The 27,518-nt window shown below is 38.1% G+C and overlaps 1 protein-coding gene across 2 annotated transcripts in view; it reads right to left on the minus strand.

Annotated features, from left to right (window-relative positions):
- Window positions 1-27,518, minus strand: part of PARL (presenilin associated rhomboid like) — a 52,330-nt gene that overhangs the window by 15,138 nt on the left and 9,674 nt on the right. Inside the window, exons 2-7 of one of the 2 annotated variants that reach the window (XM_039242343.1) lie at window positions 24,104-24,299; window positions 23,479-23,619; window positions 20,816-20,864; window positions 5,263-5,358; window positions 3,846-3,995; window positions 2,103-2,173 (exon numbers count right to left, since the gene is read on the minus strand). In XM_039242343.1, coding sequence (XP_039098274.1) covers window positions 2,103-2,173; window positions 3,846-3,995; window positions 5,263-5,358; window positions 20,816-20,864; window positions 23,479-23,619; window positions 24,104-24,299 — 703 coding nt within the window. The remainder of the gene's footprint in view (window positions 1-2,102; window positions 2,174-3,845; window positions 3,996-5,262; window positions 5,359-20,815; window positions 20,865-23,478; window positions 23,620-24,103; window positions 24,300-27,518) is intronic. The other variant, XM_039242344.1, reaches the window with a different exon arrangement.

Raw genomic sequence — 27,518 nt, forward strand, 5'->3', positions numbered from 1 at the left:
ATGTTAAGTAAGCTACAATTTGGCCTATGATATACTACAACGTCAAGCAAACAACGCTTCTCTAACATTTTAACAAATGCTGTTTCCTACCACAAAAACTTCATTGATCTTTAACATCTAAAGATTAAGGGTTACATTTCACAGAAAATAAATTTTTAAAAAGCAGATTAAAGTTGCCTACCAATAACTACTAAGAAACAATCTTTGTGAGATTCAGAATATGCAGAGCTCTAACTAAACAAAACCCTTACCAAAATCCAGTATTTTTACTCCCTAATGTCAATATGGTAACTGACAAATATTCTAGTAGTTCCCTTCATCCTTTAACAAAAAATTATGATGAAGCCAGTAAAACCAATACTTCACATTTTCTAACACACCTTTGTCAATCGTATTTTTTTCTAGATTTCTCATCAAAAATATCATTATACCTGGTGATTTAGTTGTCTTTAATTTTAACCAAAAAAAAATGAATGAAAATATTTGGGGATAATAATTTTATTCTGACATGGCTCTACAGAATTTTGATGACCGAACAGGAACTACCACTACCACATTTCTTAGCACATGCTCCTTACTATGCTATGCCACCTAACACACTTGCACTGCAGATCAAAAAGAGATGTGTTAGCCCCATTTTACATAGAAAAACAGAGAGGGTTGGTAGTATGTCCTAGAAATCACAGATAAGTGGCAGAGCTGGATTCAAACCCAACCTAATTCCAAATACCATCTGTCACATTCTTCTCATCTTGTACTTTAGTTTCTTATCTGTACAATGAGTAACCCCTGTAGCACATCAAAATGCCCTCCCGGATCCTCTCAGTTAATGAGAAAAGTACCTACACTCTCAGAAACCCCAAGTCCTCTAGAGAACACTCAGCCCTTTTAGTGTGTATTAGATATGTATTTAATGTTTTCTCCAACTAAACTCAGAGTCCATTTCTGATTCATCCCAGTGGTCTTCGCTGCCTTCACATAACAGGTGCTTAGGCTAAAATTATACCAGCACCAAATCTCGTACATAAAACATTCCTGAAGGAAAAAAGGAGGGCTTAAAAATCATGTAGGTGATAGGACAAGAGATAGGTCTCACTAGGAAAATTAAGTATAAAAAAAGAAAAATGAAGTATGCACAAATATGAGGAACACACACATTATGGGATGATTACATAAGAATTCTCTTCCAAACTGAACCTGGTTTCTTTAAATATGAGACTCCCTATTTGACTGTATTTAAGTGCATTAGCATTTAAATATGTACAAAATGAACATGTAGTCTTTAGAGAGGTGTTATGTAAAGATTCCCATGTGCCTAGAAATCTGCCATTAAGCTAAAAAATAAACAAAACACATTTTTTTTTGTTTTAAGTACCCATAACAGCTCCTCAAGAAAGGAACTGTGATCGTCTTGCTCACTGGCTATATCCCAAGTTTCTAGTACAGTGCCTACTAGTCTCATCTGCCCTATTTGAGTGCAAATAGTGACTACACAGAGGATATAGTACCAGATTCAAATCTATAATTATTGAGAATTTTCCAATGCTAGATTAGGCGGTCTAGTTTGGGGACTGGATACCCATTGTTCCAACTACCTCCTGATTTGTAGTCTGTTCTACTAAGTACAGTATATATAAATGACCTATGGTTAAAAGCTATAGCCTTAAGTTTACAAGACTCCATAAATTCTTTTTTATTCTTTAAAGTTTATTATTTTGAGACAGAGACAGTGCACCTGTGGGAAGGGCAAATAGAGAGGGGGACAGAGAATCTCAAGCAGGCTCCACACTGCCAGCAAGAAGCCCAACACAGGGCTTGAACCCACGAACCATGAGATCATGACCTGAGCCGAAATCAAGAGTCGGAAACTCAACTGATTGTTTAAAGGCTCTATAAACTTTAAATTAGACACAGATTAGTTAGTAGTATTTTTTCAGTGTTAATTTCCTGACTTTAATCATTTTACTGTGGTTCTGTACTTAACAGTTGGGTAAAGGGTATATAAAAACTCTGTAATAATTTTGAACTTTTCTAGAAGTCTAAAATTATTTCAAAATGAAGTTAAAGACTAAGTTAAGAAAATTTACATTACAAATACTTACTGCACCAAGTGATGGTCCATATCTTCCTGTGGCCACTTTACACACATAACTGACAAAATTGGAAATAACGCCTGAGAAATAAGTCACATTTCAATAATTTTAGTGTAGTATTATAAAAAGGGTTTCCATTTCTGATCTCCACCCCACATAGATTAACAATGTCCTATTTCTACCTGGTTCAGTACAAGGTGCAGGCATGAATACTTATCCGATCACTTCAGAAAGTGTGACCAACTGCACAACTTACTGAGTGACACAGAGTCCTTTACTTTAACTCTCAGTTCTCACTTCCCTCATCTATAACATAAAAGAGCTAAGTTCCAAACTCACCAACTGTCAGGGAATCCTCTGGGCTGCACTCCAAACACTAAATCAGATTCTTGGGAATGGGACCAGGGAATTTACATTTTACCCAGCTTGCCAAATGACTCTGCTGCAATCTAGACTAGATGCTCTTTTACAAGTCCCTTTGGCTCCAATGTCATCTAAGCTGAATGTGGCTCATTTTTAAAAACTTCCTATAGAGCAGGAATTAATGGTACCAGAAATAGACCCATGTGTACTTACAACAATACAACTAGTGCTTTAGGAAAAAACTACACACTTCTGGCACAGGCCAAAGATGTTGCTTAGTTTCTAGTTTTCAAGAACCAGATACATGGGTGTTTAATTAACAATGATTAAGTACCCTTTTGGGGCCTTGTGTAGATGTGTCTATTTAATTCTTTCTACAACCCCTTGTCAGAGAGGATCATTATCCTCAAAGAGGTGTATTACAGTCTTTTCTGCAATATCCCACAGCAAATAGAAAAATAGGATCTAATGAAACTAGGTTTTCTGTCTTCAAGCTCTCAAGTGCTTTTCTTTCCCCATACTATAGTATCACTTCCGGATACACTGTTTTTAAATAAAGGGATTTCAGGGATACCTGGCTGGCCTAGTGTGAAGAGCATGCAACTCATTTGATCTCAGGGTTGTGAGTTCGACCCCCATGTTGAGTGTAGAGACTACTAAAAAAAAAATAAACTTAAAAAAATCTAATAAAAAAATGAAGGGATTTCAGAAATGAATTTTTATGCCACGTGGTTTTTAATTCAGTACATTTTGCAAACAGAGAGGTAAAATTTAACAGACCAATTAATTGCCAGTTTAGTAGCATCTAGGAACCTGGAATCCTCTACTACCATTTCCTAGCTGAAATAAGGAAACGATGACACCCCCAGGACCACAACTGGAGTGGTTCCAGACTAAGATATACACTTGCAGAAAAGAGAATAAACTCATTCTTGACAATCTTAATACAAAGCTCTGATCTTAAGCTTTCTGGAAAATGAACACACTGTGGGAAATGAGCCTAAGATTATTTAACAAAGATCCAGATGATTGAGATAGCCAGGAAGTCTGGGAAGAACTTATCTATAAAACGTGGGCCTGAGCTAAAGTAGCGAAGGCCTAATGAGACAAAAATGACATGCTTAAATTCTACACTACATCTTAACTCCCATCTCTCCTAATATAAAACTAAACATACCTGAATAATTAATCTAAGAAATCAGCAAAACGAGAAGCAGGAAGCCAACAATCCAGCCAGCCTGCAGTGTCCTTCTCTACCACAGTGTGTACAATTCTTTACATACAATCCTCATATGCAGAATACAGCTATGATCCTTCCCTTTGTTCCTCCTCCAGATTGGCTAGTGTGCTTGTAATATGCCAAAAGATCCTGAGATTAAAGCTTATTACCTGCAGATAAGTACACTGCCATGAACTGTTCTTGACCCAGAATGTTCACAATACTGGAGGAGAAGCTCCACAAAACATACATATTTGCGGCCATATGAAACAAGGAGAAATGACTGAACGTTGACAGCAACATTGGAGAACAAAGGACCTCTACAAGAGATAGAAAAACAGTCTGTTAATCATAGGACACACAGCCATGACCTAAAAATTATCCGCGTTAGAGTTTTTTCATTTTTATTATGAAACAGCTCAAACACAGGAAACAAAAACAGAGCCAGTTCAAAAGCTTAAATAAGATGCTTTAAGCTAGCATTTTTCAAAATGGTAAAGAATTATCTTAAATCTCTCTTTTCTACTTAGTAAGCAACCAATAAAAATTCTCAGTTCAGGGGCGCCTGGGTGGCTCAGTCGGTTGAGCATCCGACTTCAGCTCAGGTCATGGTCTCACGGTTCGTGGGTTCGAGCCCCACGTCGGGCTCTGTGCTGACAGCTCAGAGCCTGGAGTCTGTTTCAGATTCTGTGCCTCCCTCTCTCTCTGATCCTCCCCTGCTCATGCTGTCTCTCTCTCCCAAAAATAAATAAAATATTAAAAAAAAAAAAAATTCTCAGTTCAATGAAAGCAACTTGTCCTCATGGCAAAAGTTAGTTAAAAAAAAAATTAGTAAATTATTTCAATTATAGATATAAAGTTGTATATATAATAGTCTCCTCAAAGAGTGAACTTGTGGGGCACCTGGGTGGCTCAGTCAGTTGAGCGTCTGACTTCGGCTCAGGTCATAATCTCATTGTTCGTGGGTTCAAGACCTGCATCAGGCTCTGTGCTGACAGCTAGCTCAGAGCCTGGAGTCAGTCTTCAGGTTCTGTGTCTCCCTTTCTCTCTGGCCCTTCCCTGTTCAGGCTGTCTCTATCTCAGAAATAAATAAAACATTTTTAAAAAATTAAAAAAAAGAGTTAACTTGTAGTGATCACGGATCTTATGTCATTAAAAAATACATATCTACTGGGGTGCCTGGGTGGCTCAGTCAGTTGAGCATCCAACTCTTGATTTCAGCTCAGGTCATGATCTCACAGTTTGGGAGATCGAGCCCTGTGTTGGGCTTTACATTGACAGTGCAGAGCCTGCCTAGGATTCTTGCTCTCTCCGCCTGTTCCCTGCCTGTGCTTGTTCTCTCAAAATAAATAAACATTAAAAAAAAAATACTTATCTACTATGTACAAGGCACATTTTAGGTACTTGGGACATAACACTAAGAGAGATGAGGTCCCTTTCCTCGAGGAGCTTCCCGTCTATTTTCTGGATTTTGCTTATAATTAATTGTTGACCAGTAACTCAACCTCTGTATAGCATTTCAATTAACACAAAGCTTCTTTCTTTCATATTACCTCTATCTCAAAATAAAGTCATAAGTAAACTTACTTGAGGCTGGGTTGGATGTGAAATATCTGATCATTGTCCGCTGTAGAGAAGGTACTCTCCATAAACAGAATACAAAAACATTTGCAGCTATGATACCTACAAAATAATGATTTACAATTTAAAGAGGTTAAAAATTGGAAGAAAGAAAGTCTGATCAAAAGTCCACCTGCCTAAGATTTTCAACCACAATTATGTAAGAATATATTCTTGGGGGGAGAGGGTGAGCTAAAGGAAAGTGAAATCAATGTTTTTAAGTATCAAACTGTTTGCATTTGTGTAGTCAGAAAATTCCTGGAAAATTACAAATGCTCTAGAAGCTGACTTCCCTCACTCAAATCCTTATTGTACTTCTTTTTTAATGTTCATTTATTTTTGAGAGAGAGAGAGAAAGAAAGAGGAAGAAAAAGAGAGAGAGAGAGAGAAAGAGAGAGAGAGGAAGGAAGGAAGGAAGGAAGGAAGGAAGGAAGGAAGGGAGGGAGGGAGGGAGGGAGGGAGGGAAGAGAAAATGAGTGGAGGAGGGTCAGAGAGAGGAAAACACAGAATCTGAAACAGCTCCATGCTCTGAGCTATCAGCAGAACCCGATGTGGGGCTCGAACTCACGAGCCACAAGATCATGACCTGAGCCAAAGTCGGATGCTTCATTGACTGAGCCACCCAGGCGCCCTCTTATTTTACAGTTTACACTCTTCTCAATAAACAATATATCCATAATTATTGTTTGAAAATGGCCAAGCTAAAGACCAGTAATGTACAGAATTGGGTTCTTTGGCCAAGACTAGAAAAGCTCTATTACATTGCACACTTCTTTTTCCACAAGGAATAATATACCTCTTAAACTTCTGCAAACACCTATGTATCATCTGGCCAAATAAAAATCCACTTGTCTGAGAAAAATACATGTTAGATAAGAACTCAGGAATAATGTGGAATTTTGCAACTGCTTTTGAAACTGTTAATATATGGGAGCTGGCGGACTTTTTTTTTTCTGCAAGAACAGATACTGCTACAACTACCACTAAACTGAGGTTTATTATTTAATGATAGAATTAACTTTTCAGTCACATTTTGGTGAACAAAATTATTCTTAAAAACTATAAACTTTAATAAACACACCAACTGCAATGTACCATAACTCCACGATCATATAGTAGGCACTCACCTGCTTGAATTAATTAAAGGAATTTAAACATTTATTCATTCTTCTAGTCTCTTTCGGCAGTAGGCAACTATCCCTTTCAACTCTTTCAATGACAGTAAGCATGGATTCCAGCAACATTCTGGTAAGAGGATTTATTTTAGAAGATATTCATCATATAATCCCCACCAGCTGCTACATCTTTGGCTCTCAGCTATCGCCTGGCATTACTAGTCTCTCCAGTTTTTCTCTCCCATCTGAGAGTTAGTTAGGAAAGGAAGCTACCATTTTTCAGATTCTAAGACATCTTCCCTTTTTTAATATCTGTAATCAGGATGCATCTTACACCTTGGTGGTATGTCATAGATGAGGTGTAAATATTTTTTCTTCATGGCACATGAAATGGTGCTTTATTCTATTTAACTGAATTGATTCCATCAATTTTATATTATGTCTTACTAGTGGGGACGGACAGCTCTCATACACCTTCAGTAAATAACTAGAACTCCTTCAAAGATGGTGAGAAGAATAGTATTCACGAAAGGATGGGGGAAAGGGGTCATAAGCAAGGCAAGCAAGAGTCCTATGCATACCTCCCAGTGAGGAGGAGCCTGGAACCCTGGGCAAGAGGTGGGCAAAGGGAGGATGGAGGCTCCCAAGATAGACGAACAGACCCTAGAGGGTTTATCCTAAGAAAGTGAGCAGGGATTTATTTAAACATCTTTATCCCAGAAAATTCTCTGAGGTCTAGATGCTGTACATAGTGATTGGTATCTGGGGATAAAGAAGAACTGAGAAGAGTTTGGCCCCAGGCTTCCATGATCATGAAAATAATTGGGGCCAAACAGTTTGCTCCAATTGTGGTACAATCCAAAGAAAGCAAACTGGGGTCCCTGATCCTGCCTGCTAGGCTGAAAAATGGCAACAACTACTCTGCATGTTCCACAGGCTACTTTCTGACACCAGTGATATAAGGCACACAATTCTGGAAACTGCAAGCAGCACAGCACCCTGGAGTAGAGAGTATCTCTGGCTGAAGAGATTACAACTAGGGAAAAGACTTTACAAGGGGAAAGATAATCAAAGATATCAAGGTTAATAGTAGCCAAAGAGTTAATACTGCCAAATTCTCAACCCAAAGAAGACTTTTTGGTAAATTAAGACAGAATATCAGCACCAGAACACACCTGCAGTCTACGGTTAAGAGGTTAAGAATCCCATCAGTAAGCAACTGAACACACACATCCAAATTATGTACACAAATCACTGTAATGCATTCTAAGATACACTAACAAATTTAAAATGAGAAAAGTAAAATGCAGTTATTTGCCTTTGCCATTTTGAAGGCCAATTAGATGGAAAAACTGAGGCTCCAAGAGATACAAATTTTTAGATAGCCAAATTCAGTGGCCAAGCCACAATTCTTAATCTAGGACTCTATTATACACAGACATAGGTAGCCAACAGATTTCTTTTGACTTTGGTCACTCTAGGATTTCAGATCAGACAAAGGGCTCCTTACATAGGAAACAGCAAGTTGGTCCCCAGAAGCCAGTGACCAGGACAGGATGTGTGGTAATCCTAGGCCTGAGGTAACACTGCACACTGCCTACAGGCATGGGTTAAGGAGTCCATCTGAACTGACTCTGTCCTACTTACACTCCAACTTAGGCAAGAGGCCCCTAACCTCTCAGCCTCAGTTTTCTCTTCTACATGTGAGTGTTTTCTCTTAAACATGTGACTGTGCTGAAATGAAAAAGCACAATTAAATGCAGCAGTCACATGGTGAAAACCCACAAATGAAAAATATAGTAGAAAGGGAATAGTCTTTCCCAGTCTGAATCCTAGGTATGACACTTAGTAGAGCTTTGTGGTCTGAGGCATTTCATCCCCTTCACCTCAGCATTTGTAAAATGAAGGTAAATACTTCTTATACCTTACAAAAGCTGTAGTGAGGCTTACACAAAATACACCACATGCAGCTAGTATGAAGAAGCTGACAACAGTTCCCTCCTTTCCCTGAGAAGCAGAAGTGCTTAAGGTCTTTGTATCTCCATTTAGAACGAGCATCACTTGCTTCCTCCCTCCTCAGTCAACTCCAGAACAAGCTCGATATTGCTGATTTAAGAAGACTGCTGCTGCCTCAACACATACCTTTACCAAAAGGAACACAATGGGTTACATCAATGAAAATAATGAAGTAAAGGACCTTGAAAAATACTCCCCTTCACAAAACAACAAAAAAATTGGCAAAAATCTGTTAGAAACAACTTTTTCACAACGCTGGAAACTAGCTAAAGGCTTGCAGCAACTCAACATTTAAGTAAAATGGCTGAATCTCCAAGAAGAACAGCAAGTTTGGGGCACTTTAACTTGCCCAGCTCCCACCCTCCGCTTTCCAGCTCTAAGTTGAAGCTAAAAGCTATGAAAACAACCCACATTTCTTGTACAGCCTAGCAAGCACTAGAGGTAGCACAATGTATCTGGAACTCTTTCAAAGCCTCCTTCCAAAGAATTGTTATCATCTGACCTATCTGAAATAGTTCCCTGCAACCCCCCAACTTGCAAGGCTGTCTATATGTGACTCATCTTGGAGCTCAAGTACACAATTCCTTTTCCCAGGGGGCACTTGTCAAAAACAATTACAGGCAAGTGTTTTAAGTCCATGGCTGCCTATGGTGGGGGATAATATATGGAGTAAACAAGAGACCAAACAAAAATCTTAAAAGGAAAGGCTGAGGAGTGAGATGTCCATAGAAGCTTATAAAACCTCAATATATTTCTGGGATCTTGTACACCATAAGCCTAATAAATAAATAGCCTAATAAATAAATAAATAATAATAAAATAGACTTTAAAACAAGAGGTCACTAGACACAAAGAAGGACATTAACAATAATAAAAGGATCAACTTGATATATCCATCAAGAAAATATGATAATTATAAACATATATGATCCTAACAAAAGAATCCCAAAATATATGAAGCAAAAACTGAACTCAAGAGAAAAACAAGTTTAAAAATAACAGTTGGAGACTTCAATACCTTATTTGCAATAATAGATGAGATGATCAACAAGGAAACAGAAGACTTGAACAGCACTATAAACCAGGTAGGCCTAACAGATATCTATAAACACTCAACACAAGACCATACATTCTTTTCAAGAGTACATGTGACATTAACCAGAATAGACCACATGTTCTGCCACAAAATTTCTCAATAAATTTTTTTTCCTTTTAGTTTTATTTATTTATTTGGGGGAGGGAGGAGAGAGAGGAAGAGAGAGATTCCCAAGAATCTGTCAATGCAAAGCCTAAGAGCACAGAGCCCGAAGTGGGACTTGATGTCACAAACCATGAGCTCATGACCTGAGCCAAAATCAAGAATTAGATGTTTAACCAACTGATCCACCTCAATAAATTTTAAAACACTGAAACTATACAATTATGTTTTCTGATCACAATGAAATTACAAATCAATAATACATGGGGAAAAGTCACAAATATGTGGAAATTAACACACTCCTAAATGCCCAATGGGCCAAAGAAGAAATCATAAGGGAGATCAGAAAATACTTTAAGATGAATGAAAACAAAAATGTAACAGGGACTGAACCATGTTCTGCTAAGATTCATATGTTTTAGCCCTAATGTGATGATGTCTGGGGAATGGGGACTGAGAGGTAATTAGATTTAGATGTGGTCATGAGGGTGGGACCCCCATGATGGGACCAATTTCCTTAGAAGAGAGATACCAGAGAGCTTGCTCTGGTTCTCTCCGCCTGCCAAATGAAGACACAGCAAAAAGGTGGCAGTCTATAAATCAAGAAGTGAGTACTCACCAGGAACCAACCATGATGGCACCTTGATCTTGGACTTCTACCCTCCCAGATTATGAGAAAATAAATTTCTGTTGTTTAAGCCACTATGCCAAAAAGTCTATGACATTTTGTTATGACAACCAAGCTGCTAAAACACTACAACTCAGAGGTACAGCAAAAGTATGCTGTGAATGCCTACATTAGAAAAGGAAAAAGATTTCAAATCAATAATCTAACCTTCCACTTTAAGAAACTGGAAAAACAGGGGCAGGTGGCTCAGTCAGCTGACCTGATCTCAGCTCAGGTCATGATCTCACCATTAGTGAGTTCAAGTTCCACATAGGGCTCTCAACTGACAGTGCAGGACCTGCCCGGGATTCTCTCTCCCTCTCTCTGCCCCTCCCCCACTTATACTCTCTTACACTCTTTCAATAAATAAACTTTAAAAAATAAATAAAACTTAAAAATACTTGTGCTTTCCACAATAGCTAAAACATGGAAAGAGCCTAAGTGTCCATCAACGGACGAATGGATCAAGAAGATGTGGTTTATCTATACCATGGAATACTACATGGCAATGAGAAACAATGAAATCTGGCCATGTGTAGCAACATGGATGGACCTTGAGGGTGTTATGCTGAGCGAAATAAGTCAGGCAGAGAAGGACAAATATCATATGTTTGCACGTACAGGAGGATTAGGAGGAACTTGACGGAGGAACAAGGGGGAGAAGAAGGGCGGAAATGGTGGGGGAAAAGGAGAGAGGCAAACCATGAGAGACTCTTGAATGCTGACAAAAACTGAGGACTGATGGATGTGGGGGGGAGGGGGGATGGGCATGGAGGAGGGCACTTTGGGGATGAGCACTGAGTGTTATGTGGAAACTAATTTGACAATAAACTATTTGTAAAAAAAAAAAAATACTTGTGCTTCATAGAACACTATTAACAAAGTGATAACTCATAGAATAGGAAAAAATATTTGTAAATCATCTTATCTAATAAGGATCTAGTATGCAGAATACATATAGAATTCCTACAATTCAATAAAAAGATAACTCAAAAAGTAGGCAAAGGATTTAAACAGACATTTCTCCAAATAAGAATGGACAACCACACACAAAAAGATGCTCAGCATTACTAACCACTAGGGAAATGCACGTTAAAACTAAGAAATACCAAACACACATATCAGGATGGCTATTTAAAAAACCTAACACCCATTAGGATGGCTAAGAAACAAGAAAAGAGAAAAGGAGAAAAAAAAAAAAAGAAAATCGGTATTAGCAAGACTATGGAGAAACTGAAACTCTTATACCTTGCTGATAGGAATGCAAAATGGTACAGTCACTCTAAAAATTCCAGTCCTCAAAAATTAAACATAGAGGGCACCGGGGTGGCTCGATCAGTTAAGCATCCTCTTGATTTTGGCTCAGGTCATGATCTCACAGTTCATGACATTAAGCCCCATGTAGGGCTCTGCACTAACAGCATGGAACCTACTTGGGATTCTCTCTCTCTCTCTCTCTCTCTCTCTCTCTCTCTCTCTCTCCCCCCCCCCCTTTCTGCCCCTCCCCTGCTCAGGCACAAGCACTCTAACATTAAAAAAAAAAAATTAAACACAGAATTATTATATGATCCACCAACTCAACGTCTAATTATATACCCCAAAGAATTGAAAGAAGAGACTCAAAATAGAGACTTGCACACAAATGTTCAGAGAAGCATTATTCATGATAGCGAAAGGTTGAAACAACCCAAATACCCACTGGCAGATGAACAAAATGTGATGTACATATACAATGCAAAAACAACTAAACCTTAAAAAAAATAGAAAAAGAAATTCTGATACGTGCTACAATATGAATGAACCTTAAAAACAGTATGCTAAAAAGCAAAAGAAGCCACACACAAAAAACATATAATTCCACTTATAGGAGATATAGGCAATTCACAGTGACAAACAGAATGGTGGTGACCAGGGGTTAAGGGGAAGGGGAAATGGGAAATTATTTAATGGGTACTGGGATGGGAGAATGAAAAAAGTTCTGGAAATGGACAGTGGTGATGTCTGCACAACACTGAATATATTTAATGCCACTGAATTGTACACATCAGAGCTAAAATGATAAAGTTTATATCATGTATATTTTACAAGAAGATACAAAAAATGTAGTTATTGATATACTAGAAAAAAAGACAAGCATTAAATGGAATCCTCATACTATTCTTAAAGAAACGTAAAATGGGGCAGCCACTTTAGAAAACAATTTGGCAGGTGCCTAGGTGGCTGTCAGTTAAGCAGCCAACTTCACCTCAGGTCACAATCTCATGGCTCCTGAGTTAGAGCCCCAAGTTGGGCTCTGTGCTGACAGCTTAGAGCCTGGAGCCTGCTTCAGATTCTGTGTCTCCCCCTCTCTCTGCCCCTCCCCTTTTCGTGTTCACTCGCTGTCTCTCAAAAAAAAATTTTTTTGACAGTTCTTCAAAAAGAAATTATGGGGAAAAGTAGATATCCACATGCAAGAGAATGAACCTGGGACTCTTACACCATATATAAAAACTAAAAATGGATTGAAGACATAAACATGAGCACAAAAACTATTAAAACACCTAGAAGAAAACACAGGGAAAAAGCATTAACACTGGACTTGGCAATTATTTCTCCAATAGGATGCCACAAATAATAAGCAACACAGGCAAAAATAGACAAATGAGACATCAAACCTAAAAGTTTGTCCAAAGTACACAATAAACAGTGAAAAGGCTATCTACAGAATAAGAGAAAATATTTACAAATCATTTATCTAAAAAATACATTAAAAAAAAAAGTCCTATAATCAGTCAAATAACCTGATTAATATAGGCAAAGAGGGCACCTGGGTGGCTCGGTCAGTTAAGCATCTGACTCTTGATTTCAGCTCAGGTCATGATCTCATGATTCATGGGATCAAGCTCTGTATGTATGGGGTTCTGCATGGACAGCACAGAGCCTACTTGGGATTCTCTCTTTCCCTTTCTCTTTGCCCCTCCCCCACTCGCACACGTGTGCACGTCTGTCTCTCAAAATAAATAAACTTTTTTAAAAAGTCCCTTAAAAAAATAAATAGGGGCACATAGGTGGCTTAGTGGGTTAAGCAACCAACTCTTGATTTCAGCTCAGGTCATGATCTCACGCTTTCAGGAGGTCGAGCACAGAGCCTGCTTCAGATTCTCCCTCTTCCTCTTCCAAGAAAATTTTTTTTATGTTTTATTTATTTCTCAGAGAGACAGAGAGAGAGAGACAGAGACAGAGAGAAAGACAGACAGACAGACAGCATGAGCAGGGGAGGGTCGGAGAGAGAGGGAAACACAGAGTCCGAAGCAGGCTCCAGGCTTTGAACTAGCTGTCAGCACAGAGCCCAACGCGGGGCTCGAACCCACGAACTGTGAAATCATGACCTGAGCCCAAGATGGACGCTTAACTGAGCCACCCAGGTGCCCCTCCTCTGCCTCTTCTGTGCTCACACTCTCTCTCAAATAAATAAACCTAAAAATTAAAATATAAATAAAAATAGGCAAAGGACTGGAATAGACATTTATCCAAATATAATACTCAAACGGCCAACAAGCATACAAAGAGATGTGCAACATCACTAACCACTACAGAAATACAAATTGAAACCAAAATGTGTCACCTCACACACCCATTAGGATGGCTACCATCAAAAAAACAGAAAGGAAGTGCTAGTGAGGATGTGGAGAAATCAGATCTCTTGTGCACTGTTGGTGGGACTGTAAAATGATGCAACCACTATGGAAAATAGTATGGAAATTCCTCAAAAAAATACCCTAAAAATAGAACTACCATATAATGCAGCAATTCCACTTCTGGGTAAATATCCAAAAGAACTGAAAGCAGGGTCTCAAAAAGGAATTGCACATCCATGTCCACAGCAGCACTATTCACAATAGCCAAGAGGCGGAAGGAACCCAAATGTCTATCAATAAGTTAATGCATAAACAAAATGTGATATATACAATGGAATAAAAATATACAGACAATAGCCTTCAAAAGGAAGGAAATCTTATCACATGCTACAACATGGATGAAACCTAAGGACATGCTAAGTGAAATAAGCCAGTCAAAAAAGATAAATACGGTTTGGTTCCACTTAAATGAGGCATATGGTCAAATGTGTAAAAATAAAGTGGCATGATGAGGAGGGGGAAAAGGAGAAATTGTGTTAATTGGCATAGAGTTTCAGTTTTACAAGACAAAAAAGAGTTCTGCAAGTATTTCACAACAACGTAAACATACCTAACACTACTGTACACTTAAAAATGGCCCACATGGTACATTTTATGTTTTTATCACAATTTTATAAAGTTAAAGAGTACCACATGACCCAGTGATTCCACTTAAGGTATATTAGCAAAAGAAATGACAACATGTCTACATGAAAATGTATACACAAAAATCCACAGCAGCATTATCATACTAACCAAAAAATGGAAATAACTCAAATGTCCATCAACAAATAAACAATATTATGGAATATTCAGCCACAAAAAGAAACGAGGGACTGATACATGCCACAACATAGGCGAACGCTGAAAACATTACAAGTGAATGAAGCAGACACAAAAGGCCACATATGTGATTCCATTTATATGAAATGTCCAGAACAGGCAAATCCATTGAGAAAGAAAATAAATTAGTGTCTGTCTAGGGCTGACGGGAGGAGGGGAATGGGGAGTGACTGTTAACAGGTATGGAATTTCTTTTCAGGATAATGACAATGTCCTGGGATTAGATGATGATAGTTGCACGACCCTGTGAATACAATAAAAACCACTTGAGCTGCATACTTTTATATGCCAAATTTTAAGATATGTGAATAATATCTTGATTAAAAGTAATATACGCTAATTTGGGAATCACTGTTTGGTTCAATAACCTCAGTCTATTTTCCTCCTTAGACCAAGGAAGGTAGTACAACCTTTTTTTCCTCTTTTCCTAAAAAAGAACCCACTATCCCACTTGGGGTATAGTAGCTAAGTAGAGGATCCCCTCTGCTGATGAGGTGGGCCAGCTTCCCACTCCACAGCTTCTCATCAGAAGGAAGCCAGACCTGGCCAGTACAGACACTGACTAGTATATACATCCAGGACAACCAGAGAACTGAGCTCAAGTGGCCCCCACCTCAGATTCCCTGGGAACCAGGACTATAGGCACAGGGATCATCCTGTTGGCTACACAGTGACTACAATTTCTCTTCCTGGGCACTATGGACAAAACTAGTTAAGGACTGGTCTCACAGCTTCCAGGAATCAACAGGAAATCCAGAAACACCATCCATCTTCAATCCTCCTACTGGGCGGCAAACAGAAACCGATAGGGGTAGATGAAAAGAACAGGGCAAATTCACAGTAAGAGAGACAAAGACTTTTACAAACCACAAAAGGGGTTATTTCTCTGCACCCTCCCTGTAGAGGAGAATATGTAACCTCCTCTGTGAGCAACTTTGAGAAATAAAGGACTTATTTAAATTCTGTATGTTGATGGAGGATGTTTAAATTGGTATACAACTTCAAGACAAGTTGACGATACATTCAATTTTAAACATAAATATTCTTTGACCCAGCAAATCTATTTCCAGTAGCTCTCCTAAAAATTAACTTGCCAAAGTGTGCAAATATCTCTTCTAAGGATATTCACCTTATTATTCATGGACTTTAACCAACTTAAATATCCATTAATAAAAGACATGCTACATAGTATTCATTTCCATGAAATACTACAATCTTATTAAAAAATAACATTCTGAGCCCGGAGTGCTGGTAATTTCCATTTCTTGATTTGGGTGCTAATTACAGTGATGTACTCAGTTTGTGAAAATTAGTTGTACATTTGACATGTGCATGCTCTTTTATGTACATTATACTTCAATGAAATATAAAGAAGCAATAGACCTACTCGTACTGATACAATGTCCTTTAAAATATCAAGGGAATAAAAAAACAAGGTGCAGAGAAGTATAAATGTCTATATACAAACAGATGTTTTGATAGAACATACAAGTTTAATTAAAAAGGAGTGGTTATTATGGGGAAACTGCAGAACTGGAAGCCTACAGCAGAAAGATTTATTTTTCACTTTATATATTCTTTACCACTATTTTAATCTGTTTACATGCACATTTATTTTACAACGACAAAGACTAATCAAAGCCAAAAAGGGCTCCCTTTTATCCCTGAGTGCCAGCCTACCATCTTGGGGCAATTTGCTGCAATTTGGGCTGTCAGTAAACACCCAAATCCCTGGGATGGGAGCAGGAAATGTGGTTTATCAGTAAGGTAATTTAGTGATGATCTGCTATAGTTGAAGTGAAAAGATGTAATAAAAAGCAATATTATTTAAACTAAGAATGGAGTGTGTTCCTTCTCCAGCCAGAGCTGTGTGATAGAAGTTATTTAACCTCTGAGCCTCAGTTACCCATTCTGAACAATAAGGATATCACTAATAAGGCACTAACAATGAAGACTAATAAGGATAATAATAGTATATACGTAAAGTACCTACCCAAGTGCTTGAAGCCTAAGTGGCACTCAACCATTAGTTTTTTCTTTACCTTATAAAAATAACTTGTCTGAAGACTGAGAAACCAAGAGTTTCAGGAAAAAGTGACAAATTAAAAGGTGAAGATTAACTAGAAGACCAAGTAAACATGGTCTTCTGAGAAACTTCAGGAGCAGGGAAGGAGACCTTAGTCAAGGAAGCATAGCTCAAAATCTTTGAAAGGTATAAGAGGAAAGAAAATTGAAACTAAAAAATAAAGTAGTTCTAGCAGAAGCAGAAAGCAAAGGAAAAACAGACTTTAGGGGCACCTTGTTAGCTCAGTTGGTTAATAAGCGTCTGACTTCAGCTCAGGTCATGATCTCATGGTTCATGAGTCTGAGTCCCACATCAGGCTCTCTGCTGTCAGCACAGAGCCTGCTTAGGATCCTCTGTCTTTTTCTCTGTCCCTCCCCTGCTTGTGCACACACTCATGCTCTCTCTCTCAAAAATAAACAAATGTTTAAAAAAAAAAAAAAACACACACTTTAGAGGTCGGGGCAGAAGGGTCAAGGCCCTAGGGTAGCAGTACGTAAACTCTGGAGCTGACAATAGATATGAACTAGTAAAGAAAATGGGGCACTGCTTTCTTGAGTTTTCTCTTCCCATTCTCCTTCTTCCTGTCTCCTCCTTCATCAGATACAATAATTTAGTAGGTTTCTCTCTCTCAGCTTTACCAAATAGTAAAGTCAGCATTCTGCTAAGTTAACAAGAAAACCTGGCAGGTGTCTGAAAGCTAGAAGGGTAGGGGAAATACTCTCCTTGGGGGCTGCCTAGGGACTTCAAATACAGGCTTAAAAGCCTTGCAGATCAAGGCAACAGAACAGGAGAAGAGCTTAAGTGTAAAAAGCATCAGGCACAAGTCTAACCTGAAGAATGTTATCTGATGCTCCTACAAGTACCAAGTGAACATACAAAAATTGTTCAAAGAAATGTGAAGTTTGGGGAGATATTTCTGTATAATAATTATGATTAATACCAAAAAAATTTTTTAATCCCCAAAATAACCAAACAGGGAGGGAAAAAAAGGAGCAAGACCAATTTTCTAGCACACTTGAAAAAGGGATTCCCAGAGACAGGCTGAGATGGAGTCAAAACCAGGGATTCCAAATGGGACATCATAACTCTTAAGATAAGGAGGCTTTTCACCTCACCACTGGACTCTACCTTAACAATAAATCACAGGTATTTTTTATGATTTGTTCTCATCTAAGCCTATGAATCAAAGAGATATGGGGAAATTTGACATACTCCTTGCTATCTCAAGCTTGGGAACCAAACATTTCCTATGCCTCAACTATGTGCCTGAGCTTCCTATATCCAAAATCTTGCCCTCCAAACTTAGGAGCTCATTAGATTCAGACAGCAAGGAGTCCTTATGTGAAATGTTCAATGTAACAATCAGACTTCTTTAATCTACCAGAGCTTTCATGTTGCCACTATCCAGGAGTGAATACTACAAAGTAAAAAAGCACACTGGTCTCAAAGAACTTTGAAATTCTCTAGGTCAGTGGCCTCCTAAGAACTTCTCAAGTTCTTTCAAAATACAAAAAGGAAAAAAAAAAAAAACCACTCAGAGCCTATCTGCTATCCAAGAAAGAGAGTGGTACAGAGTGAACCTGTCACCCCATAAATCAATCCTCAATTAAAATCAGGAGCTAAGCCAACCTCACCTAGGATCAGCCCAGAGGAAGCAACTGGGAGAGCTAAGCAAGGTAAGCTGGATGAACTGGCACTTGTGAAGAGACAGGACAGAACTGTAATCAGGAGAATAGCACACAAACAGGAGAATCTTAGTATATAGTTAATTTATTATGTAGTGCTAACAAATGTTGTAAAACTAGAGTCACTGCTACCAGAATAATGATTTCCTACAACAGAAGTCTGAGGTGACACTGAACAGATCAAAGAGCATTTCCTCAGCCTTTAAAAGTCACTTAGACAACCTCACAATAAGGATTTGGCATGACTGCTAATGTTTATGTTGTTCAAAAAACTATACATTCAAGCTGCTAGTTAAGATTAAAAACATGTCTCTCCCTACTGCTAGATCCTATGTGCCAAATAAAAGATTTGACTAAACGATAAAAAAGAAAGCTGGGGGAAATTCTGATTTTCAATTATCTCCAAATACCAACTTTTTTGAATAAGCTATGTACTGGCATGAGAAATATTTTATTTTTTTAATATCCTGAGAGAGCACATGCATGAGCAGGGGGATGGGCAGAGAAAAGGTGAGAGAGAATCCCCAGCAGGCTCCACGCTGTCAGCACAAAGCCCAACATGGGGCTTAAACCCACAAACCGCTAGATCACAACCAGAACCAAGAGTCAGATGTTTAACCAACCGTTACTTTCAGGAAACAAGCAAACAAACCAAAAACCCCTGTTAATCCTAATGGAAAGAGATGTGCTAGTACACAGCTATCTTTAAAGGTATCATATTTATTAAATCTCACTGACTAATCAACTCTACAATATGATAATATACTTTTGAAAAATCTCAGTCCTTTGATTCAAGAGCCCATTCAACATTCATTCACTTAAAGATTTTCATCAAGTGCCTTTACTGTGTGGAAGACATGTGGTAGTTGCTACAAAAAAATGAAAAAAAAAAAAAAGAAAGAAAAATCTCATCATTGTCCTTAAGGATGCTGCATGTACAATTACATAAGGCAGGCTATGTTATAAATGATTAAAAAGTGCAATGAGTTCAAAAAAATGAAAGTACTTCTGTTATTAGCAAGACTCCCTGAGTCACTGAACTCAGGAAATTCCCAGACGCTTCTGCCTAATGGTCACTTTCATCTTTTAGAAACTAATGAACTGCTGTAACAGGAGCAGAAACATGTGAGGGGAAAGCCTTAGCAGACGAATCACCAAGTACCTACAGAATATTCATCTCAAGCCCTGATGAAAGAAGCCTGCTTACCCCTGCTCATAGAGGCCTGGCTTCGGAAAGTACTCCCCAGTCTCCTTATTTGTACAAATAAGGATAACTCTTTGAGGCAACTCCACCTGGTGTACTCGGTTATAGCTCAGCAAGGAGCAGACCCACTTCAGTCCAGTAACACCTCCTACGGGAAGAAATGTCTGAACCATAAGCTTGAAAACCGGTTCAGGTTCCAACAAGGTGACAGAAAACAAACCTTCCAGAAAGAGTCCAAAGGAAGAAAATAAGCACCTTTTCCCCACTTAGGTAGGTTAAAAAAAATTAAGAGTACCATTAAGACTAACCATATTTGAGAAAAAGTATTTTGCTATTTCTGTAGGAAGATCTTTTTCCTACCTGTACAACTGTTAAACTTTCAAATCCATTTCTCCAAATTTCTCAGGTAACTAAGTCCATAAAATATTACACAAGTGTTACCTTGAAAAGCCAGCATAAAAATTTACAAAGAACAAAAACTAAATTATCACGGTGACATGCATGGCATGCTTACATTTATTTAAAGAGGTTTTATAAACAACATGGTACAGTAAAGAGAAAATCAGCTTTAGAATGAGACAGACCTGGGTTTTGAAGCTTAGCTCTACTACTTACTAGCAGTGTGACCTTTGAAAAGTTCCTTCTCTGAAAGCCATTCCTTATTGGTAAAAAGGGAGATAACTACCCGGTAAGCAACCCTGTGAGGTAGGGAGAGAATGTGTATAAAGCATTCTGCATAAAGAAGGTATAATCAATATCCCCTTTAATTTCTTTAACAGGGAAGTAATAAATACTCATAACCTATTTCACAAGCTAGGATTCTACAACAAAGATAGATTATTTCATCAGTGTCCTACTACATCAAAATTAGAAAGCAAGTGACCCAGAGTATCATGTATACCATTATGCCACACTACTTTTTATACTATTACATTAGCCTGAAGGTACAGAGACTCTGTCTTCTAAACCACTGATGAGCAGAGTACAAAAGCCATTGACTGTGACATACTGTTACCTTTTGGTTTGATTTCTCTTCCCTTGAATGGCTAAAACGTGTAAGCTAACACAAACCTGTCACAGTCCGCTGGCCATCACTTAGGTTATTCCACCACTTGTTAATCTAAAACAGAAGGAAAATTGCCTATCACCATATGGTAAATACTTTCAGGCTAGGAAAATGAAAAGCCAGAGAGAAAATGCTTTGTGCATAAAAAGATTCCTCATGTGTAAAAATACCCATAAACAGGGACACCTGGATGGCTCAGTCAGTTAAGTGTCCAACTTCAGCTCACAGCATGATCTCATGGTTCCTGAGTTCAAGCCCTGCCTTGGGCTCTGTGCTGACAACTCAGAGCCTGGAGTCTGCTTCGGGTTCTGTGTCTCCCTCTCTCTCTGCCCCATTCCCGCCTGCACTCTCTCAAAAACGAATAAACGTTAAAATGAATTTTTTTAATTACCAATAAACAGACATAACAAATATGTGGCAAAACAGAACACAGGTGCTTTACAGCTAGCCTACATTCTCTACACAGAGCAACTGCCTAGCTCTGTGACTTCAGACAAATTACTTCTAAACTTGTTTTCTGACATATGAAATGCAGACAGTAAATAGACACATAACAGTACTGTTGTGAGAAATAGCAGTAACAAAGCACCTAGCACACTATCAGATATAGATTTTATATATTTGATTTTATATATTTGATATAGATCAAGCTTAAATGATTATTCACCAAGGTCCAATCTACTTTTAAAATCCTAACCAAGAATATTTTCTAAAATTACCTTTTAAGGTATGATAATTTGAGGTTTAGAAAAAGGGAGACACATATCAAAATAAGCCTAGGATTTGCTTTACAGTCATCAGTGGTGGGTAGGGAAGGGAAACAAAGTTAGCTTTGTGTCTATAATCACTGAAGACGAATGACAGGGGTTCATTATACTTTTCTTTTATACTTGTTTGGAATTTTTCCGTGACTCAAGTTTTAAAGTAAAAAAACATTTTTTAAGTATATTTATGTGAGAGAGAGAGAGAGAGAGAGAAAAGCAAGCATGCATAGAGGGGGGGCAGAGAGGGAGAGAATCCCAAACAGGCTCTGCACTATCAGCACAGAACTCAACGTGGGGCTTGATCTCACAAACCATGAGATCGTGACCTGAGCCGAGATCACGAATTGGAAGCTTCATCAACTGAGCCACCCAGGCGCCCCTAAAAACATATTCTAACTATGAAATTGAACCATATCTTAGGTATACCAATACAGAAAGAAACCCAAATGTAAAAAAAAAAAAAAAGTTACAGATCAATATGTATATTGATCCATATACAATTATTCCATTTTTGTATTTATAATTCAATTGTCTAGGAGTTTTCAGACCTTACTCCCTACAATATATAGTGATGTAGGGGTTCCCTGGGCTTTTGCTCCCTGTGTTATATTTATGTATTGTTTTAATTTTCTTTAAAGGGCATGGATTTTATATTTTATAACCTATCATTTGTTTACCTAGTATAAGCAAATCCATCTTTGGAAAAGATTATGTATATTGCTTGTGTCACTTTTCACCATTCTAAGAACCAACTGGGCCATCAAATCTTTGTAATACAGACATGTGATGGAAACCTGTAGCATTCTGAGGAATCCAGAATTACGGAACAGGTCAGTGTTATTATCTTCTCAAACACACTGTACTGAATAAATCACTGTTAGCTATTGTAGCTTTCACCTGCAAATATTACACTCACTGTCCTTCTGACACCACGCCTCTCTAAACCAGGTAAGACTCGTGCTACTTGCATGTCTATGGGGAAATGAAGAATGAATACTTCTTTGTACCTTGAAGAACCCCGAGTTACCATTAGGAGAAAATTAAGAGGACATCAACCTTCTTTCCCAAGTAGAGGCACACATGTCACACACACAAAAAACCAAAGGTGCTTGAACACTAAATGAACCTGGGATCCACATATTAATTTAGGGCCTCAGTGCTCAATAAGTATTGTCAAGAGACATAAATATGTTTTATTTGAAAGGCAGTATTTGTGTAAAAAAAAAAAAACAAATCAGTTAAGAAACTGAAAGAGGGTCACCAACTTACATATGAAATAATAAAAAGTTCTAAATGCTTTATATTTATACTCTTTTCTTGCATCCTCATGCCCTGAGCAGTTAGAAATACTCCACAGCACGTACTTCTCAAAGGTATATAAACATCATGTCAGCGAGCTTCTTAAAATCCACATAATAGTGGTGCCTGGCAGGTCTGGTCAGTGGAGCATGTGACTCTTGATCTCAGGGTTTTAAATCTGAGCCCCACGTTGGGTATAGAGATTACTGAAAAATAAAATCTACATAATATTTCTACAGCTGAGGCATAAATGTTTTGAAAACCTGCTTATGATTCTAATATGTACTCTAAAACAATCCAGCAAAGTGATACAAAACAGTAGCCCGTAAACTTCAGTAAGGCTGAGAGAGACACCCCAACATTAATTTTTAGCAACTTGATTTTTGATACACATGGGCAGAGGGACAAACTTCCTGGAACACTGTCAAGTACACTATTACCCGACATACAAAGTGTAAGTAAATACCACAATGAAATGACTCTAAAGAATATTAAGTTCACTAACTTCATATTTACTGATCTAAGGGTGGTCAGTCACTAAAAACATTTCACAAATAACCAGACTTCAAAACTTATGATCAACTAGAAGAAAGCCACATCTTTACCTCCTTTCTGAAGTCTCCTTCCTTTTGTGGTCTTATGCTATCCAACCAATCAGCTTTTATACCATCAAAGTAACTCTGGACCCTGGATTTCAGTGATTCATATTGCCAAATGGCAGCTGATCCAAATGCACAGCCTGTAAACTACATAAAATTAATATATCACAAAATAAATTCAAAAGAGAAATAGATCTACACGTAGTTCCAAGGACAATATTTCATTTTCATTGCTTCTTACAAAGCAACAGAACATCTGGTACAATGAAACTTACTAGGTGAAAAGAACCTTTAATTGTTCCCACATTTTATTAAGTCCACAGTACCCTGGGGCCTGTTTACAGCCAGAAATTTTCAAACAAAATTCAAAGTATCAACTTAGTATCACATGAAAAGTTACCCCAAATAAGAAGCCCATAAATTTCTTATCCAGGGCTTACATAAGTGAACTAGATTCTAATAGTAATTATTAAATTCATGTTCTCACGAATGTAATCATTCATGACCCCAGATACCCAGATCCTTTAAATCCCCCTCCACTTGTCTTTAAGATCAACCAAATAGGACAAACAGTACTTCAACGCTCCACCAGCAGCAAGATAGGTAACTCCTAATTAACAGGAGCACTTACCCCAACAGTGAAAAACAAGGGCTTTACAAGGGTCCTTATAGGATAGGGAGAAGGATAAAAGACTGTTTCTTCTACAGGAGGAATCAAAGCACTTCTCTTGTATGCTTCACCACTTGTTCCGGGGTCTGATCTTCTAGGTTCAACCTTCCTGGGTGCTTTTCTGAATCCACATTTTTGCTGAATAAAAAAGTTAAACCTTTAAGAGGAAAATAAGAGATTAGCAACAGCACTGTCCTGCAAACATCAACCTCTACGAGCCTCACCCCTGGCCTGCCATCCTCAACATCTCGGTTCATTCTCACTCTGAAGCCCCAAGGGAGGCAAGATACCTACTCCCAGGTAGAATTCAAAGTCAAAACACTGAACTATGTGCCCTTCTGGAAAAGGGGGCACAAAAACTACAACAACTTTAAAGGGAACCCGTTTAGGTGGTTACTGTTTATCAATCAGCAAAATCATCTGCATCTTTCTCCACAGAGTTTGCAGTCAGATAAAAAGCTGGAGAGCTCCAAGCTGTCAGTATGAATTTGCACAGAATAGCTTTGCTACTTTAAGTTTGGTCAATTTCCAGAACAAATCTTTACATATGAATATTATTCTTAAAGTCACTCCAAATTCAATTAATTATTTTCTTTTATAGAAGCACTAATCATTCTAAGTTGATGGATTTTTCCCTACTTCTCTCCCTATATATTTCACTCAGTTCTGGGGACACTTCACCAAATGTTTTCTAAATGGTTTTGTTGTTTGACTCCTCAGCTTGACCTCAAAACATTTGACACTACTGGTCACATTTACCAACCCTGCCTAGTTCAGGTAAGACTGCCTTCCCTATATTTCAAATTCACTTTTCTCATGGCTCCTCCCCTTTTCCCCATCCCATAGTGACAGATATACTCAAAGGCTCCAACAGTACCTCTACACACCCTTCATTCAACCCATACAAATTCATCACAAACTGCTTCCCTTTTGTAAAACTCTAACTTCTCCTAAGCAGACAACTAGAGTGCCCTTCCTGTTTGTTCTCATCATACTCTAAGCATACCATCTTTCTAGACTTCAGACAGGCCTTCCAACACTCGGAAGAAAAAATATATTTCTGTAATCTGGATGACTTCTACATAAATGATTCAAATATATTTCTTTAGTCTTACTTCAACCTTCTTATATTGTATTTCCAACCATGTATTGAATATTTCCATTTGGATATGCTCCAAATTACTTTAAAACCAATATATTCAAAAGGAAACTCCGCCTCTATAAACAGCTCCATTTTCTGACATCCTCAATCTGTTAAAAATTAATCTTTTAATTTACATCCAAGTTAGTTAGCATATAGTACAACAATGATTTCAGGAGTAGATTCCTTAATGCCCTTTATCCATTTAGCCCATCCTCCCTCCCACAACCCCTCCAGTAACCCTGTTTGCTCTCCATATTTAAAAGTCTCTTATGTTTTGTCTCCCTCCTTGTTTTTATATTATTTTTGCTTTCCTTCCCTTATGCTCATCTGTTTTGTATCTTAAATTTCTCATAAAAGTGAAGTCCTATGATATTTGTCTTTCTCTGACTAATTTCTCTTAGCATAGTTAATACCCTCTAGTTCCATCCATGTAGTTGCAAATAGCTGACATCCTCAGTCTTTTGGAGGAACCATAGCTTTCAATCACTGAGGTTAAAAAAATCAAGATGTCATTTTGGAGTTCTCTTTCTCCTTTATTCTTTCCACCTATTTAAAAAACCAACTCTGTCAAATACAAATATTTTTTTCCTAGTCCCTCACCTCATGCCTGAATTACAGCAACATCTCACTTAACTCCAAACATCTTATTTTAACATGTTGTTCTTTTCTCCTACCACTTTTTCTCAAATATTCAACAGTTCCTCAAATGCCTTCTCACAGGGCCAAAAATCTCTCCCTAATTCCAATACAACTAGATAGTTCATCCCTTCTGACCTGAATACTCTACTATTTTCTAACAGGTTTCATTGCTTCCAATATTGTCCCACTACTCCAATTCATCCTCCACATTTTATTAAGCACAAATGTCATTTTCCTGCTCTAAACCCCACAACAATTTTCCATCCTTCCACCAAACTTAGCAATGCTACTGCGTTGTTCTGGTACCTCCCTTTCTTAACACATTTATGCCCTCCAGAAGTCAGCTCATTTATCTCCTCCAGGAAGCCCCAGGTGGGGGCCTCCTTTGTACTCCTAGAGTCCCAAAGCATCCTTATAGACTCTCTTACGTATATCAACTACTGCCTCTACCACAACGGGACAATTTTGTATTCACTGTACCTCTATCACTAAGACCAGCCCGTAACAAAGAAAAGATCAGTAATTATGGTAGAAGAAACAGGTCAAGAATGATTGTTAGTTCTATTACGAATAACTGAAAGGAAGATGGTAGTATTCACCAACACAAGGGGAATCAGAGGCACCAAAATAGGAAACTGGAAGACAAAACATGAAGAATTCCATCTTGGGCAGTGTTCAAAATGCTTGTGGTCATGGCAGCTCTATTCTAATAGCTAAAGAACTGGAACTTCAATTTCCATTAAAAGGGGAAAGGATAAACTGTGGAATATTCATACAGTGGAATACTACTCAGCAAAAAAACTACTGATCATGCATCATGGATCAATCTCAGAAACACTGTTGAGTAAAACAATGTTTATCTTCTGGTGACAGTTCCATAGGTGTACACATTTGCCACTATTCTTTGGGACATACACTTAATACTTACACAGAATGAAGTATTGTTAGCATTTGTAGGATACCTAAATGGTGTCTAGTAGGCATCCGGAAACAAATGAAACTTAGAAAAATGGCACAGTGACTATTATTATTGCTTGCCTAGAATGCTCTTTCTTCAACACTCTGAGTTCACCCCACAATTCAACTTCTCAGAAGCCACACAGTGACGATGGGCGATAGTGATAAAGTAATTTGTCTCCAAATCTAAGAATTCATAATTTATACTTCTAAATAAGTGCTATTCCCTTCAAGGAAATCTATTTCTGAAAAGCAATGAACTTACTCTAACAAAGCCAATGTTGCTTTCACTAGCTCTGAACTTCCTTCAGAGCCCTTTTACCAACATTATGAATATCCTTTAACAAATACTGTTAATGAAGAAATGGACAGAAGATATGAACAGACACTTCTCCAAAGAGGACATCCAGATGGCCAACAGACACATGAAACGATGCTCAGCATCCCTCCTCATCAGGGAAATACAAAACAAAACCACACTGAGATACCACCTCACGCCAGTCAGAGTGGCTAAAATGAGCAAATCAGAGAACTCTAGATGCTGGCGAGGATGTGGAGAAACGGGCACCCTCCTACACTGTTGGTGGGAATGTCAACTGGTGCAGCCCCTCTGGAAAACAGTGTGGAGGTTCCTCA

The sequence above is a fragment of the Hyaena hyaena genome, unplaced genomic scaffold, assembly GCF_003009895.1.
Source record: "Hyaena hyaena isolate Hyena2069 unplaced genomic scaffold, ASM300989v1 scaffold_213, whole genome shotgun sequence".
NCBI lineage: Eukaryota > Metazoa > Chordata > Mammalia > Carnivora > Hyaenidae > Hyaena > Hyaena hyaena.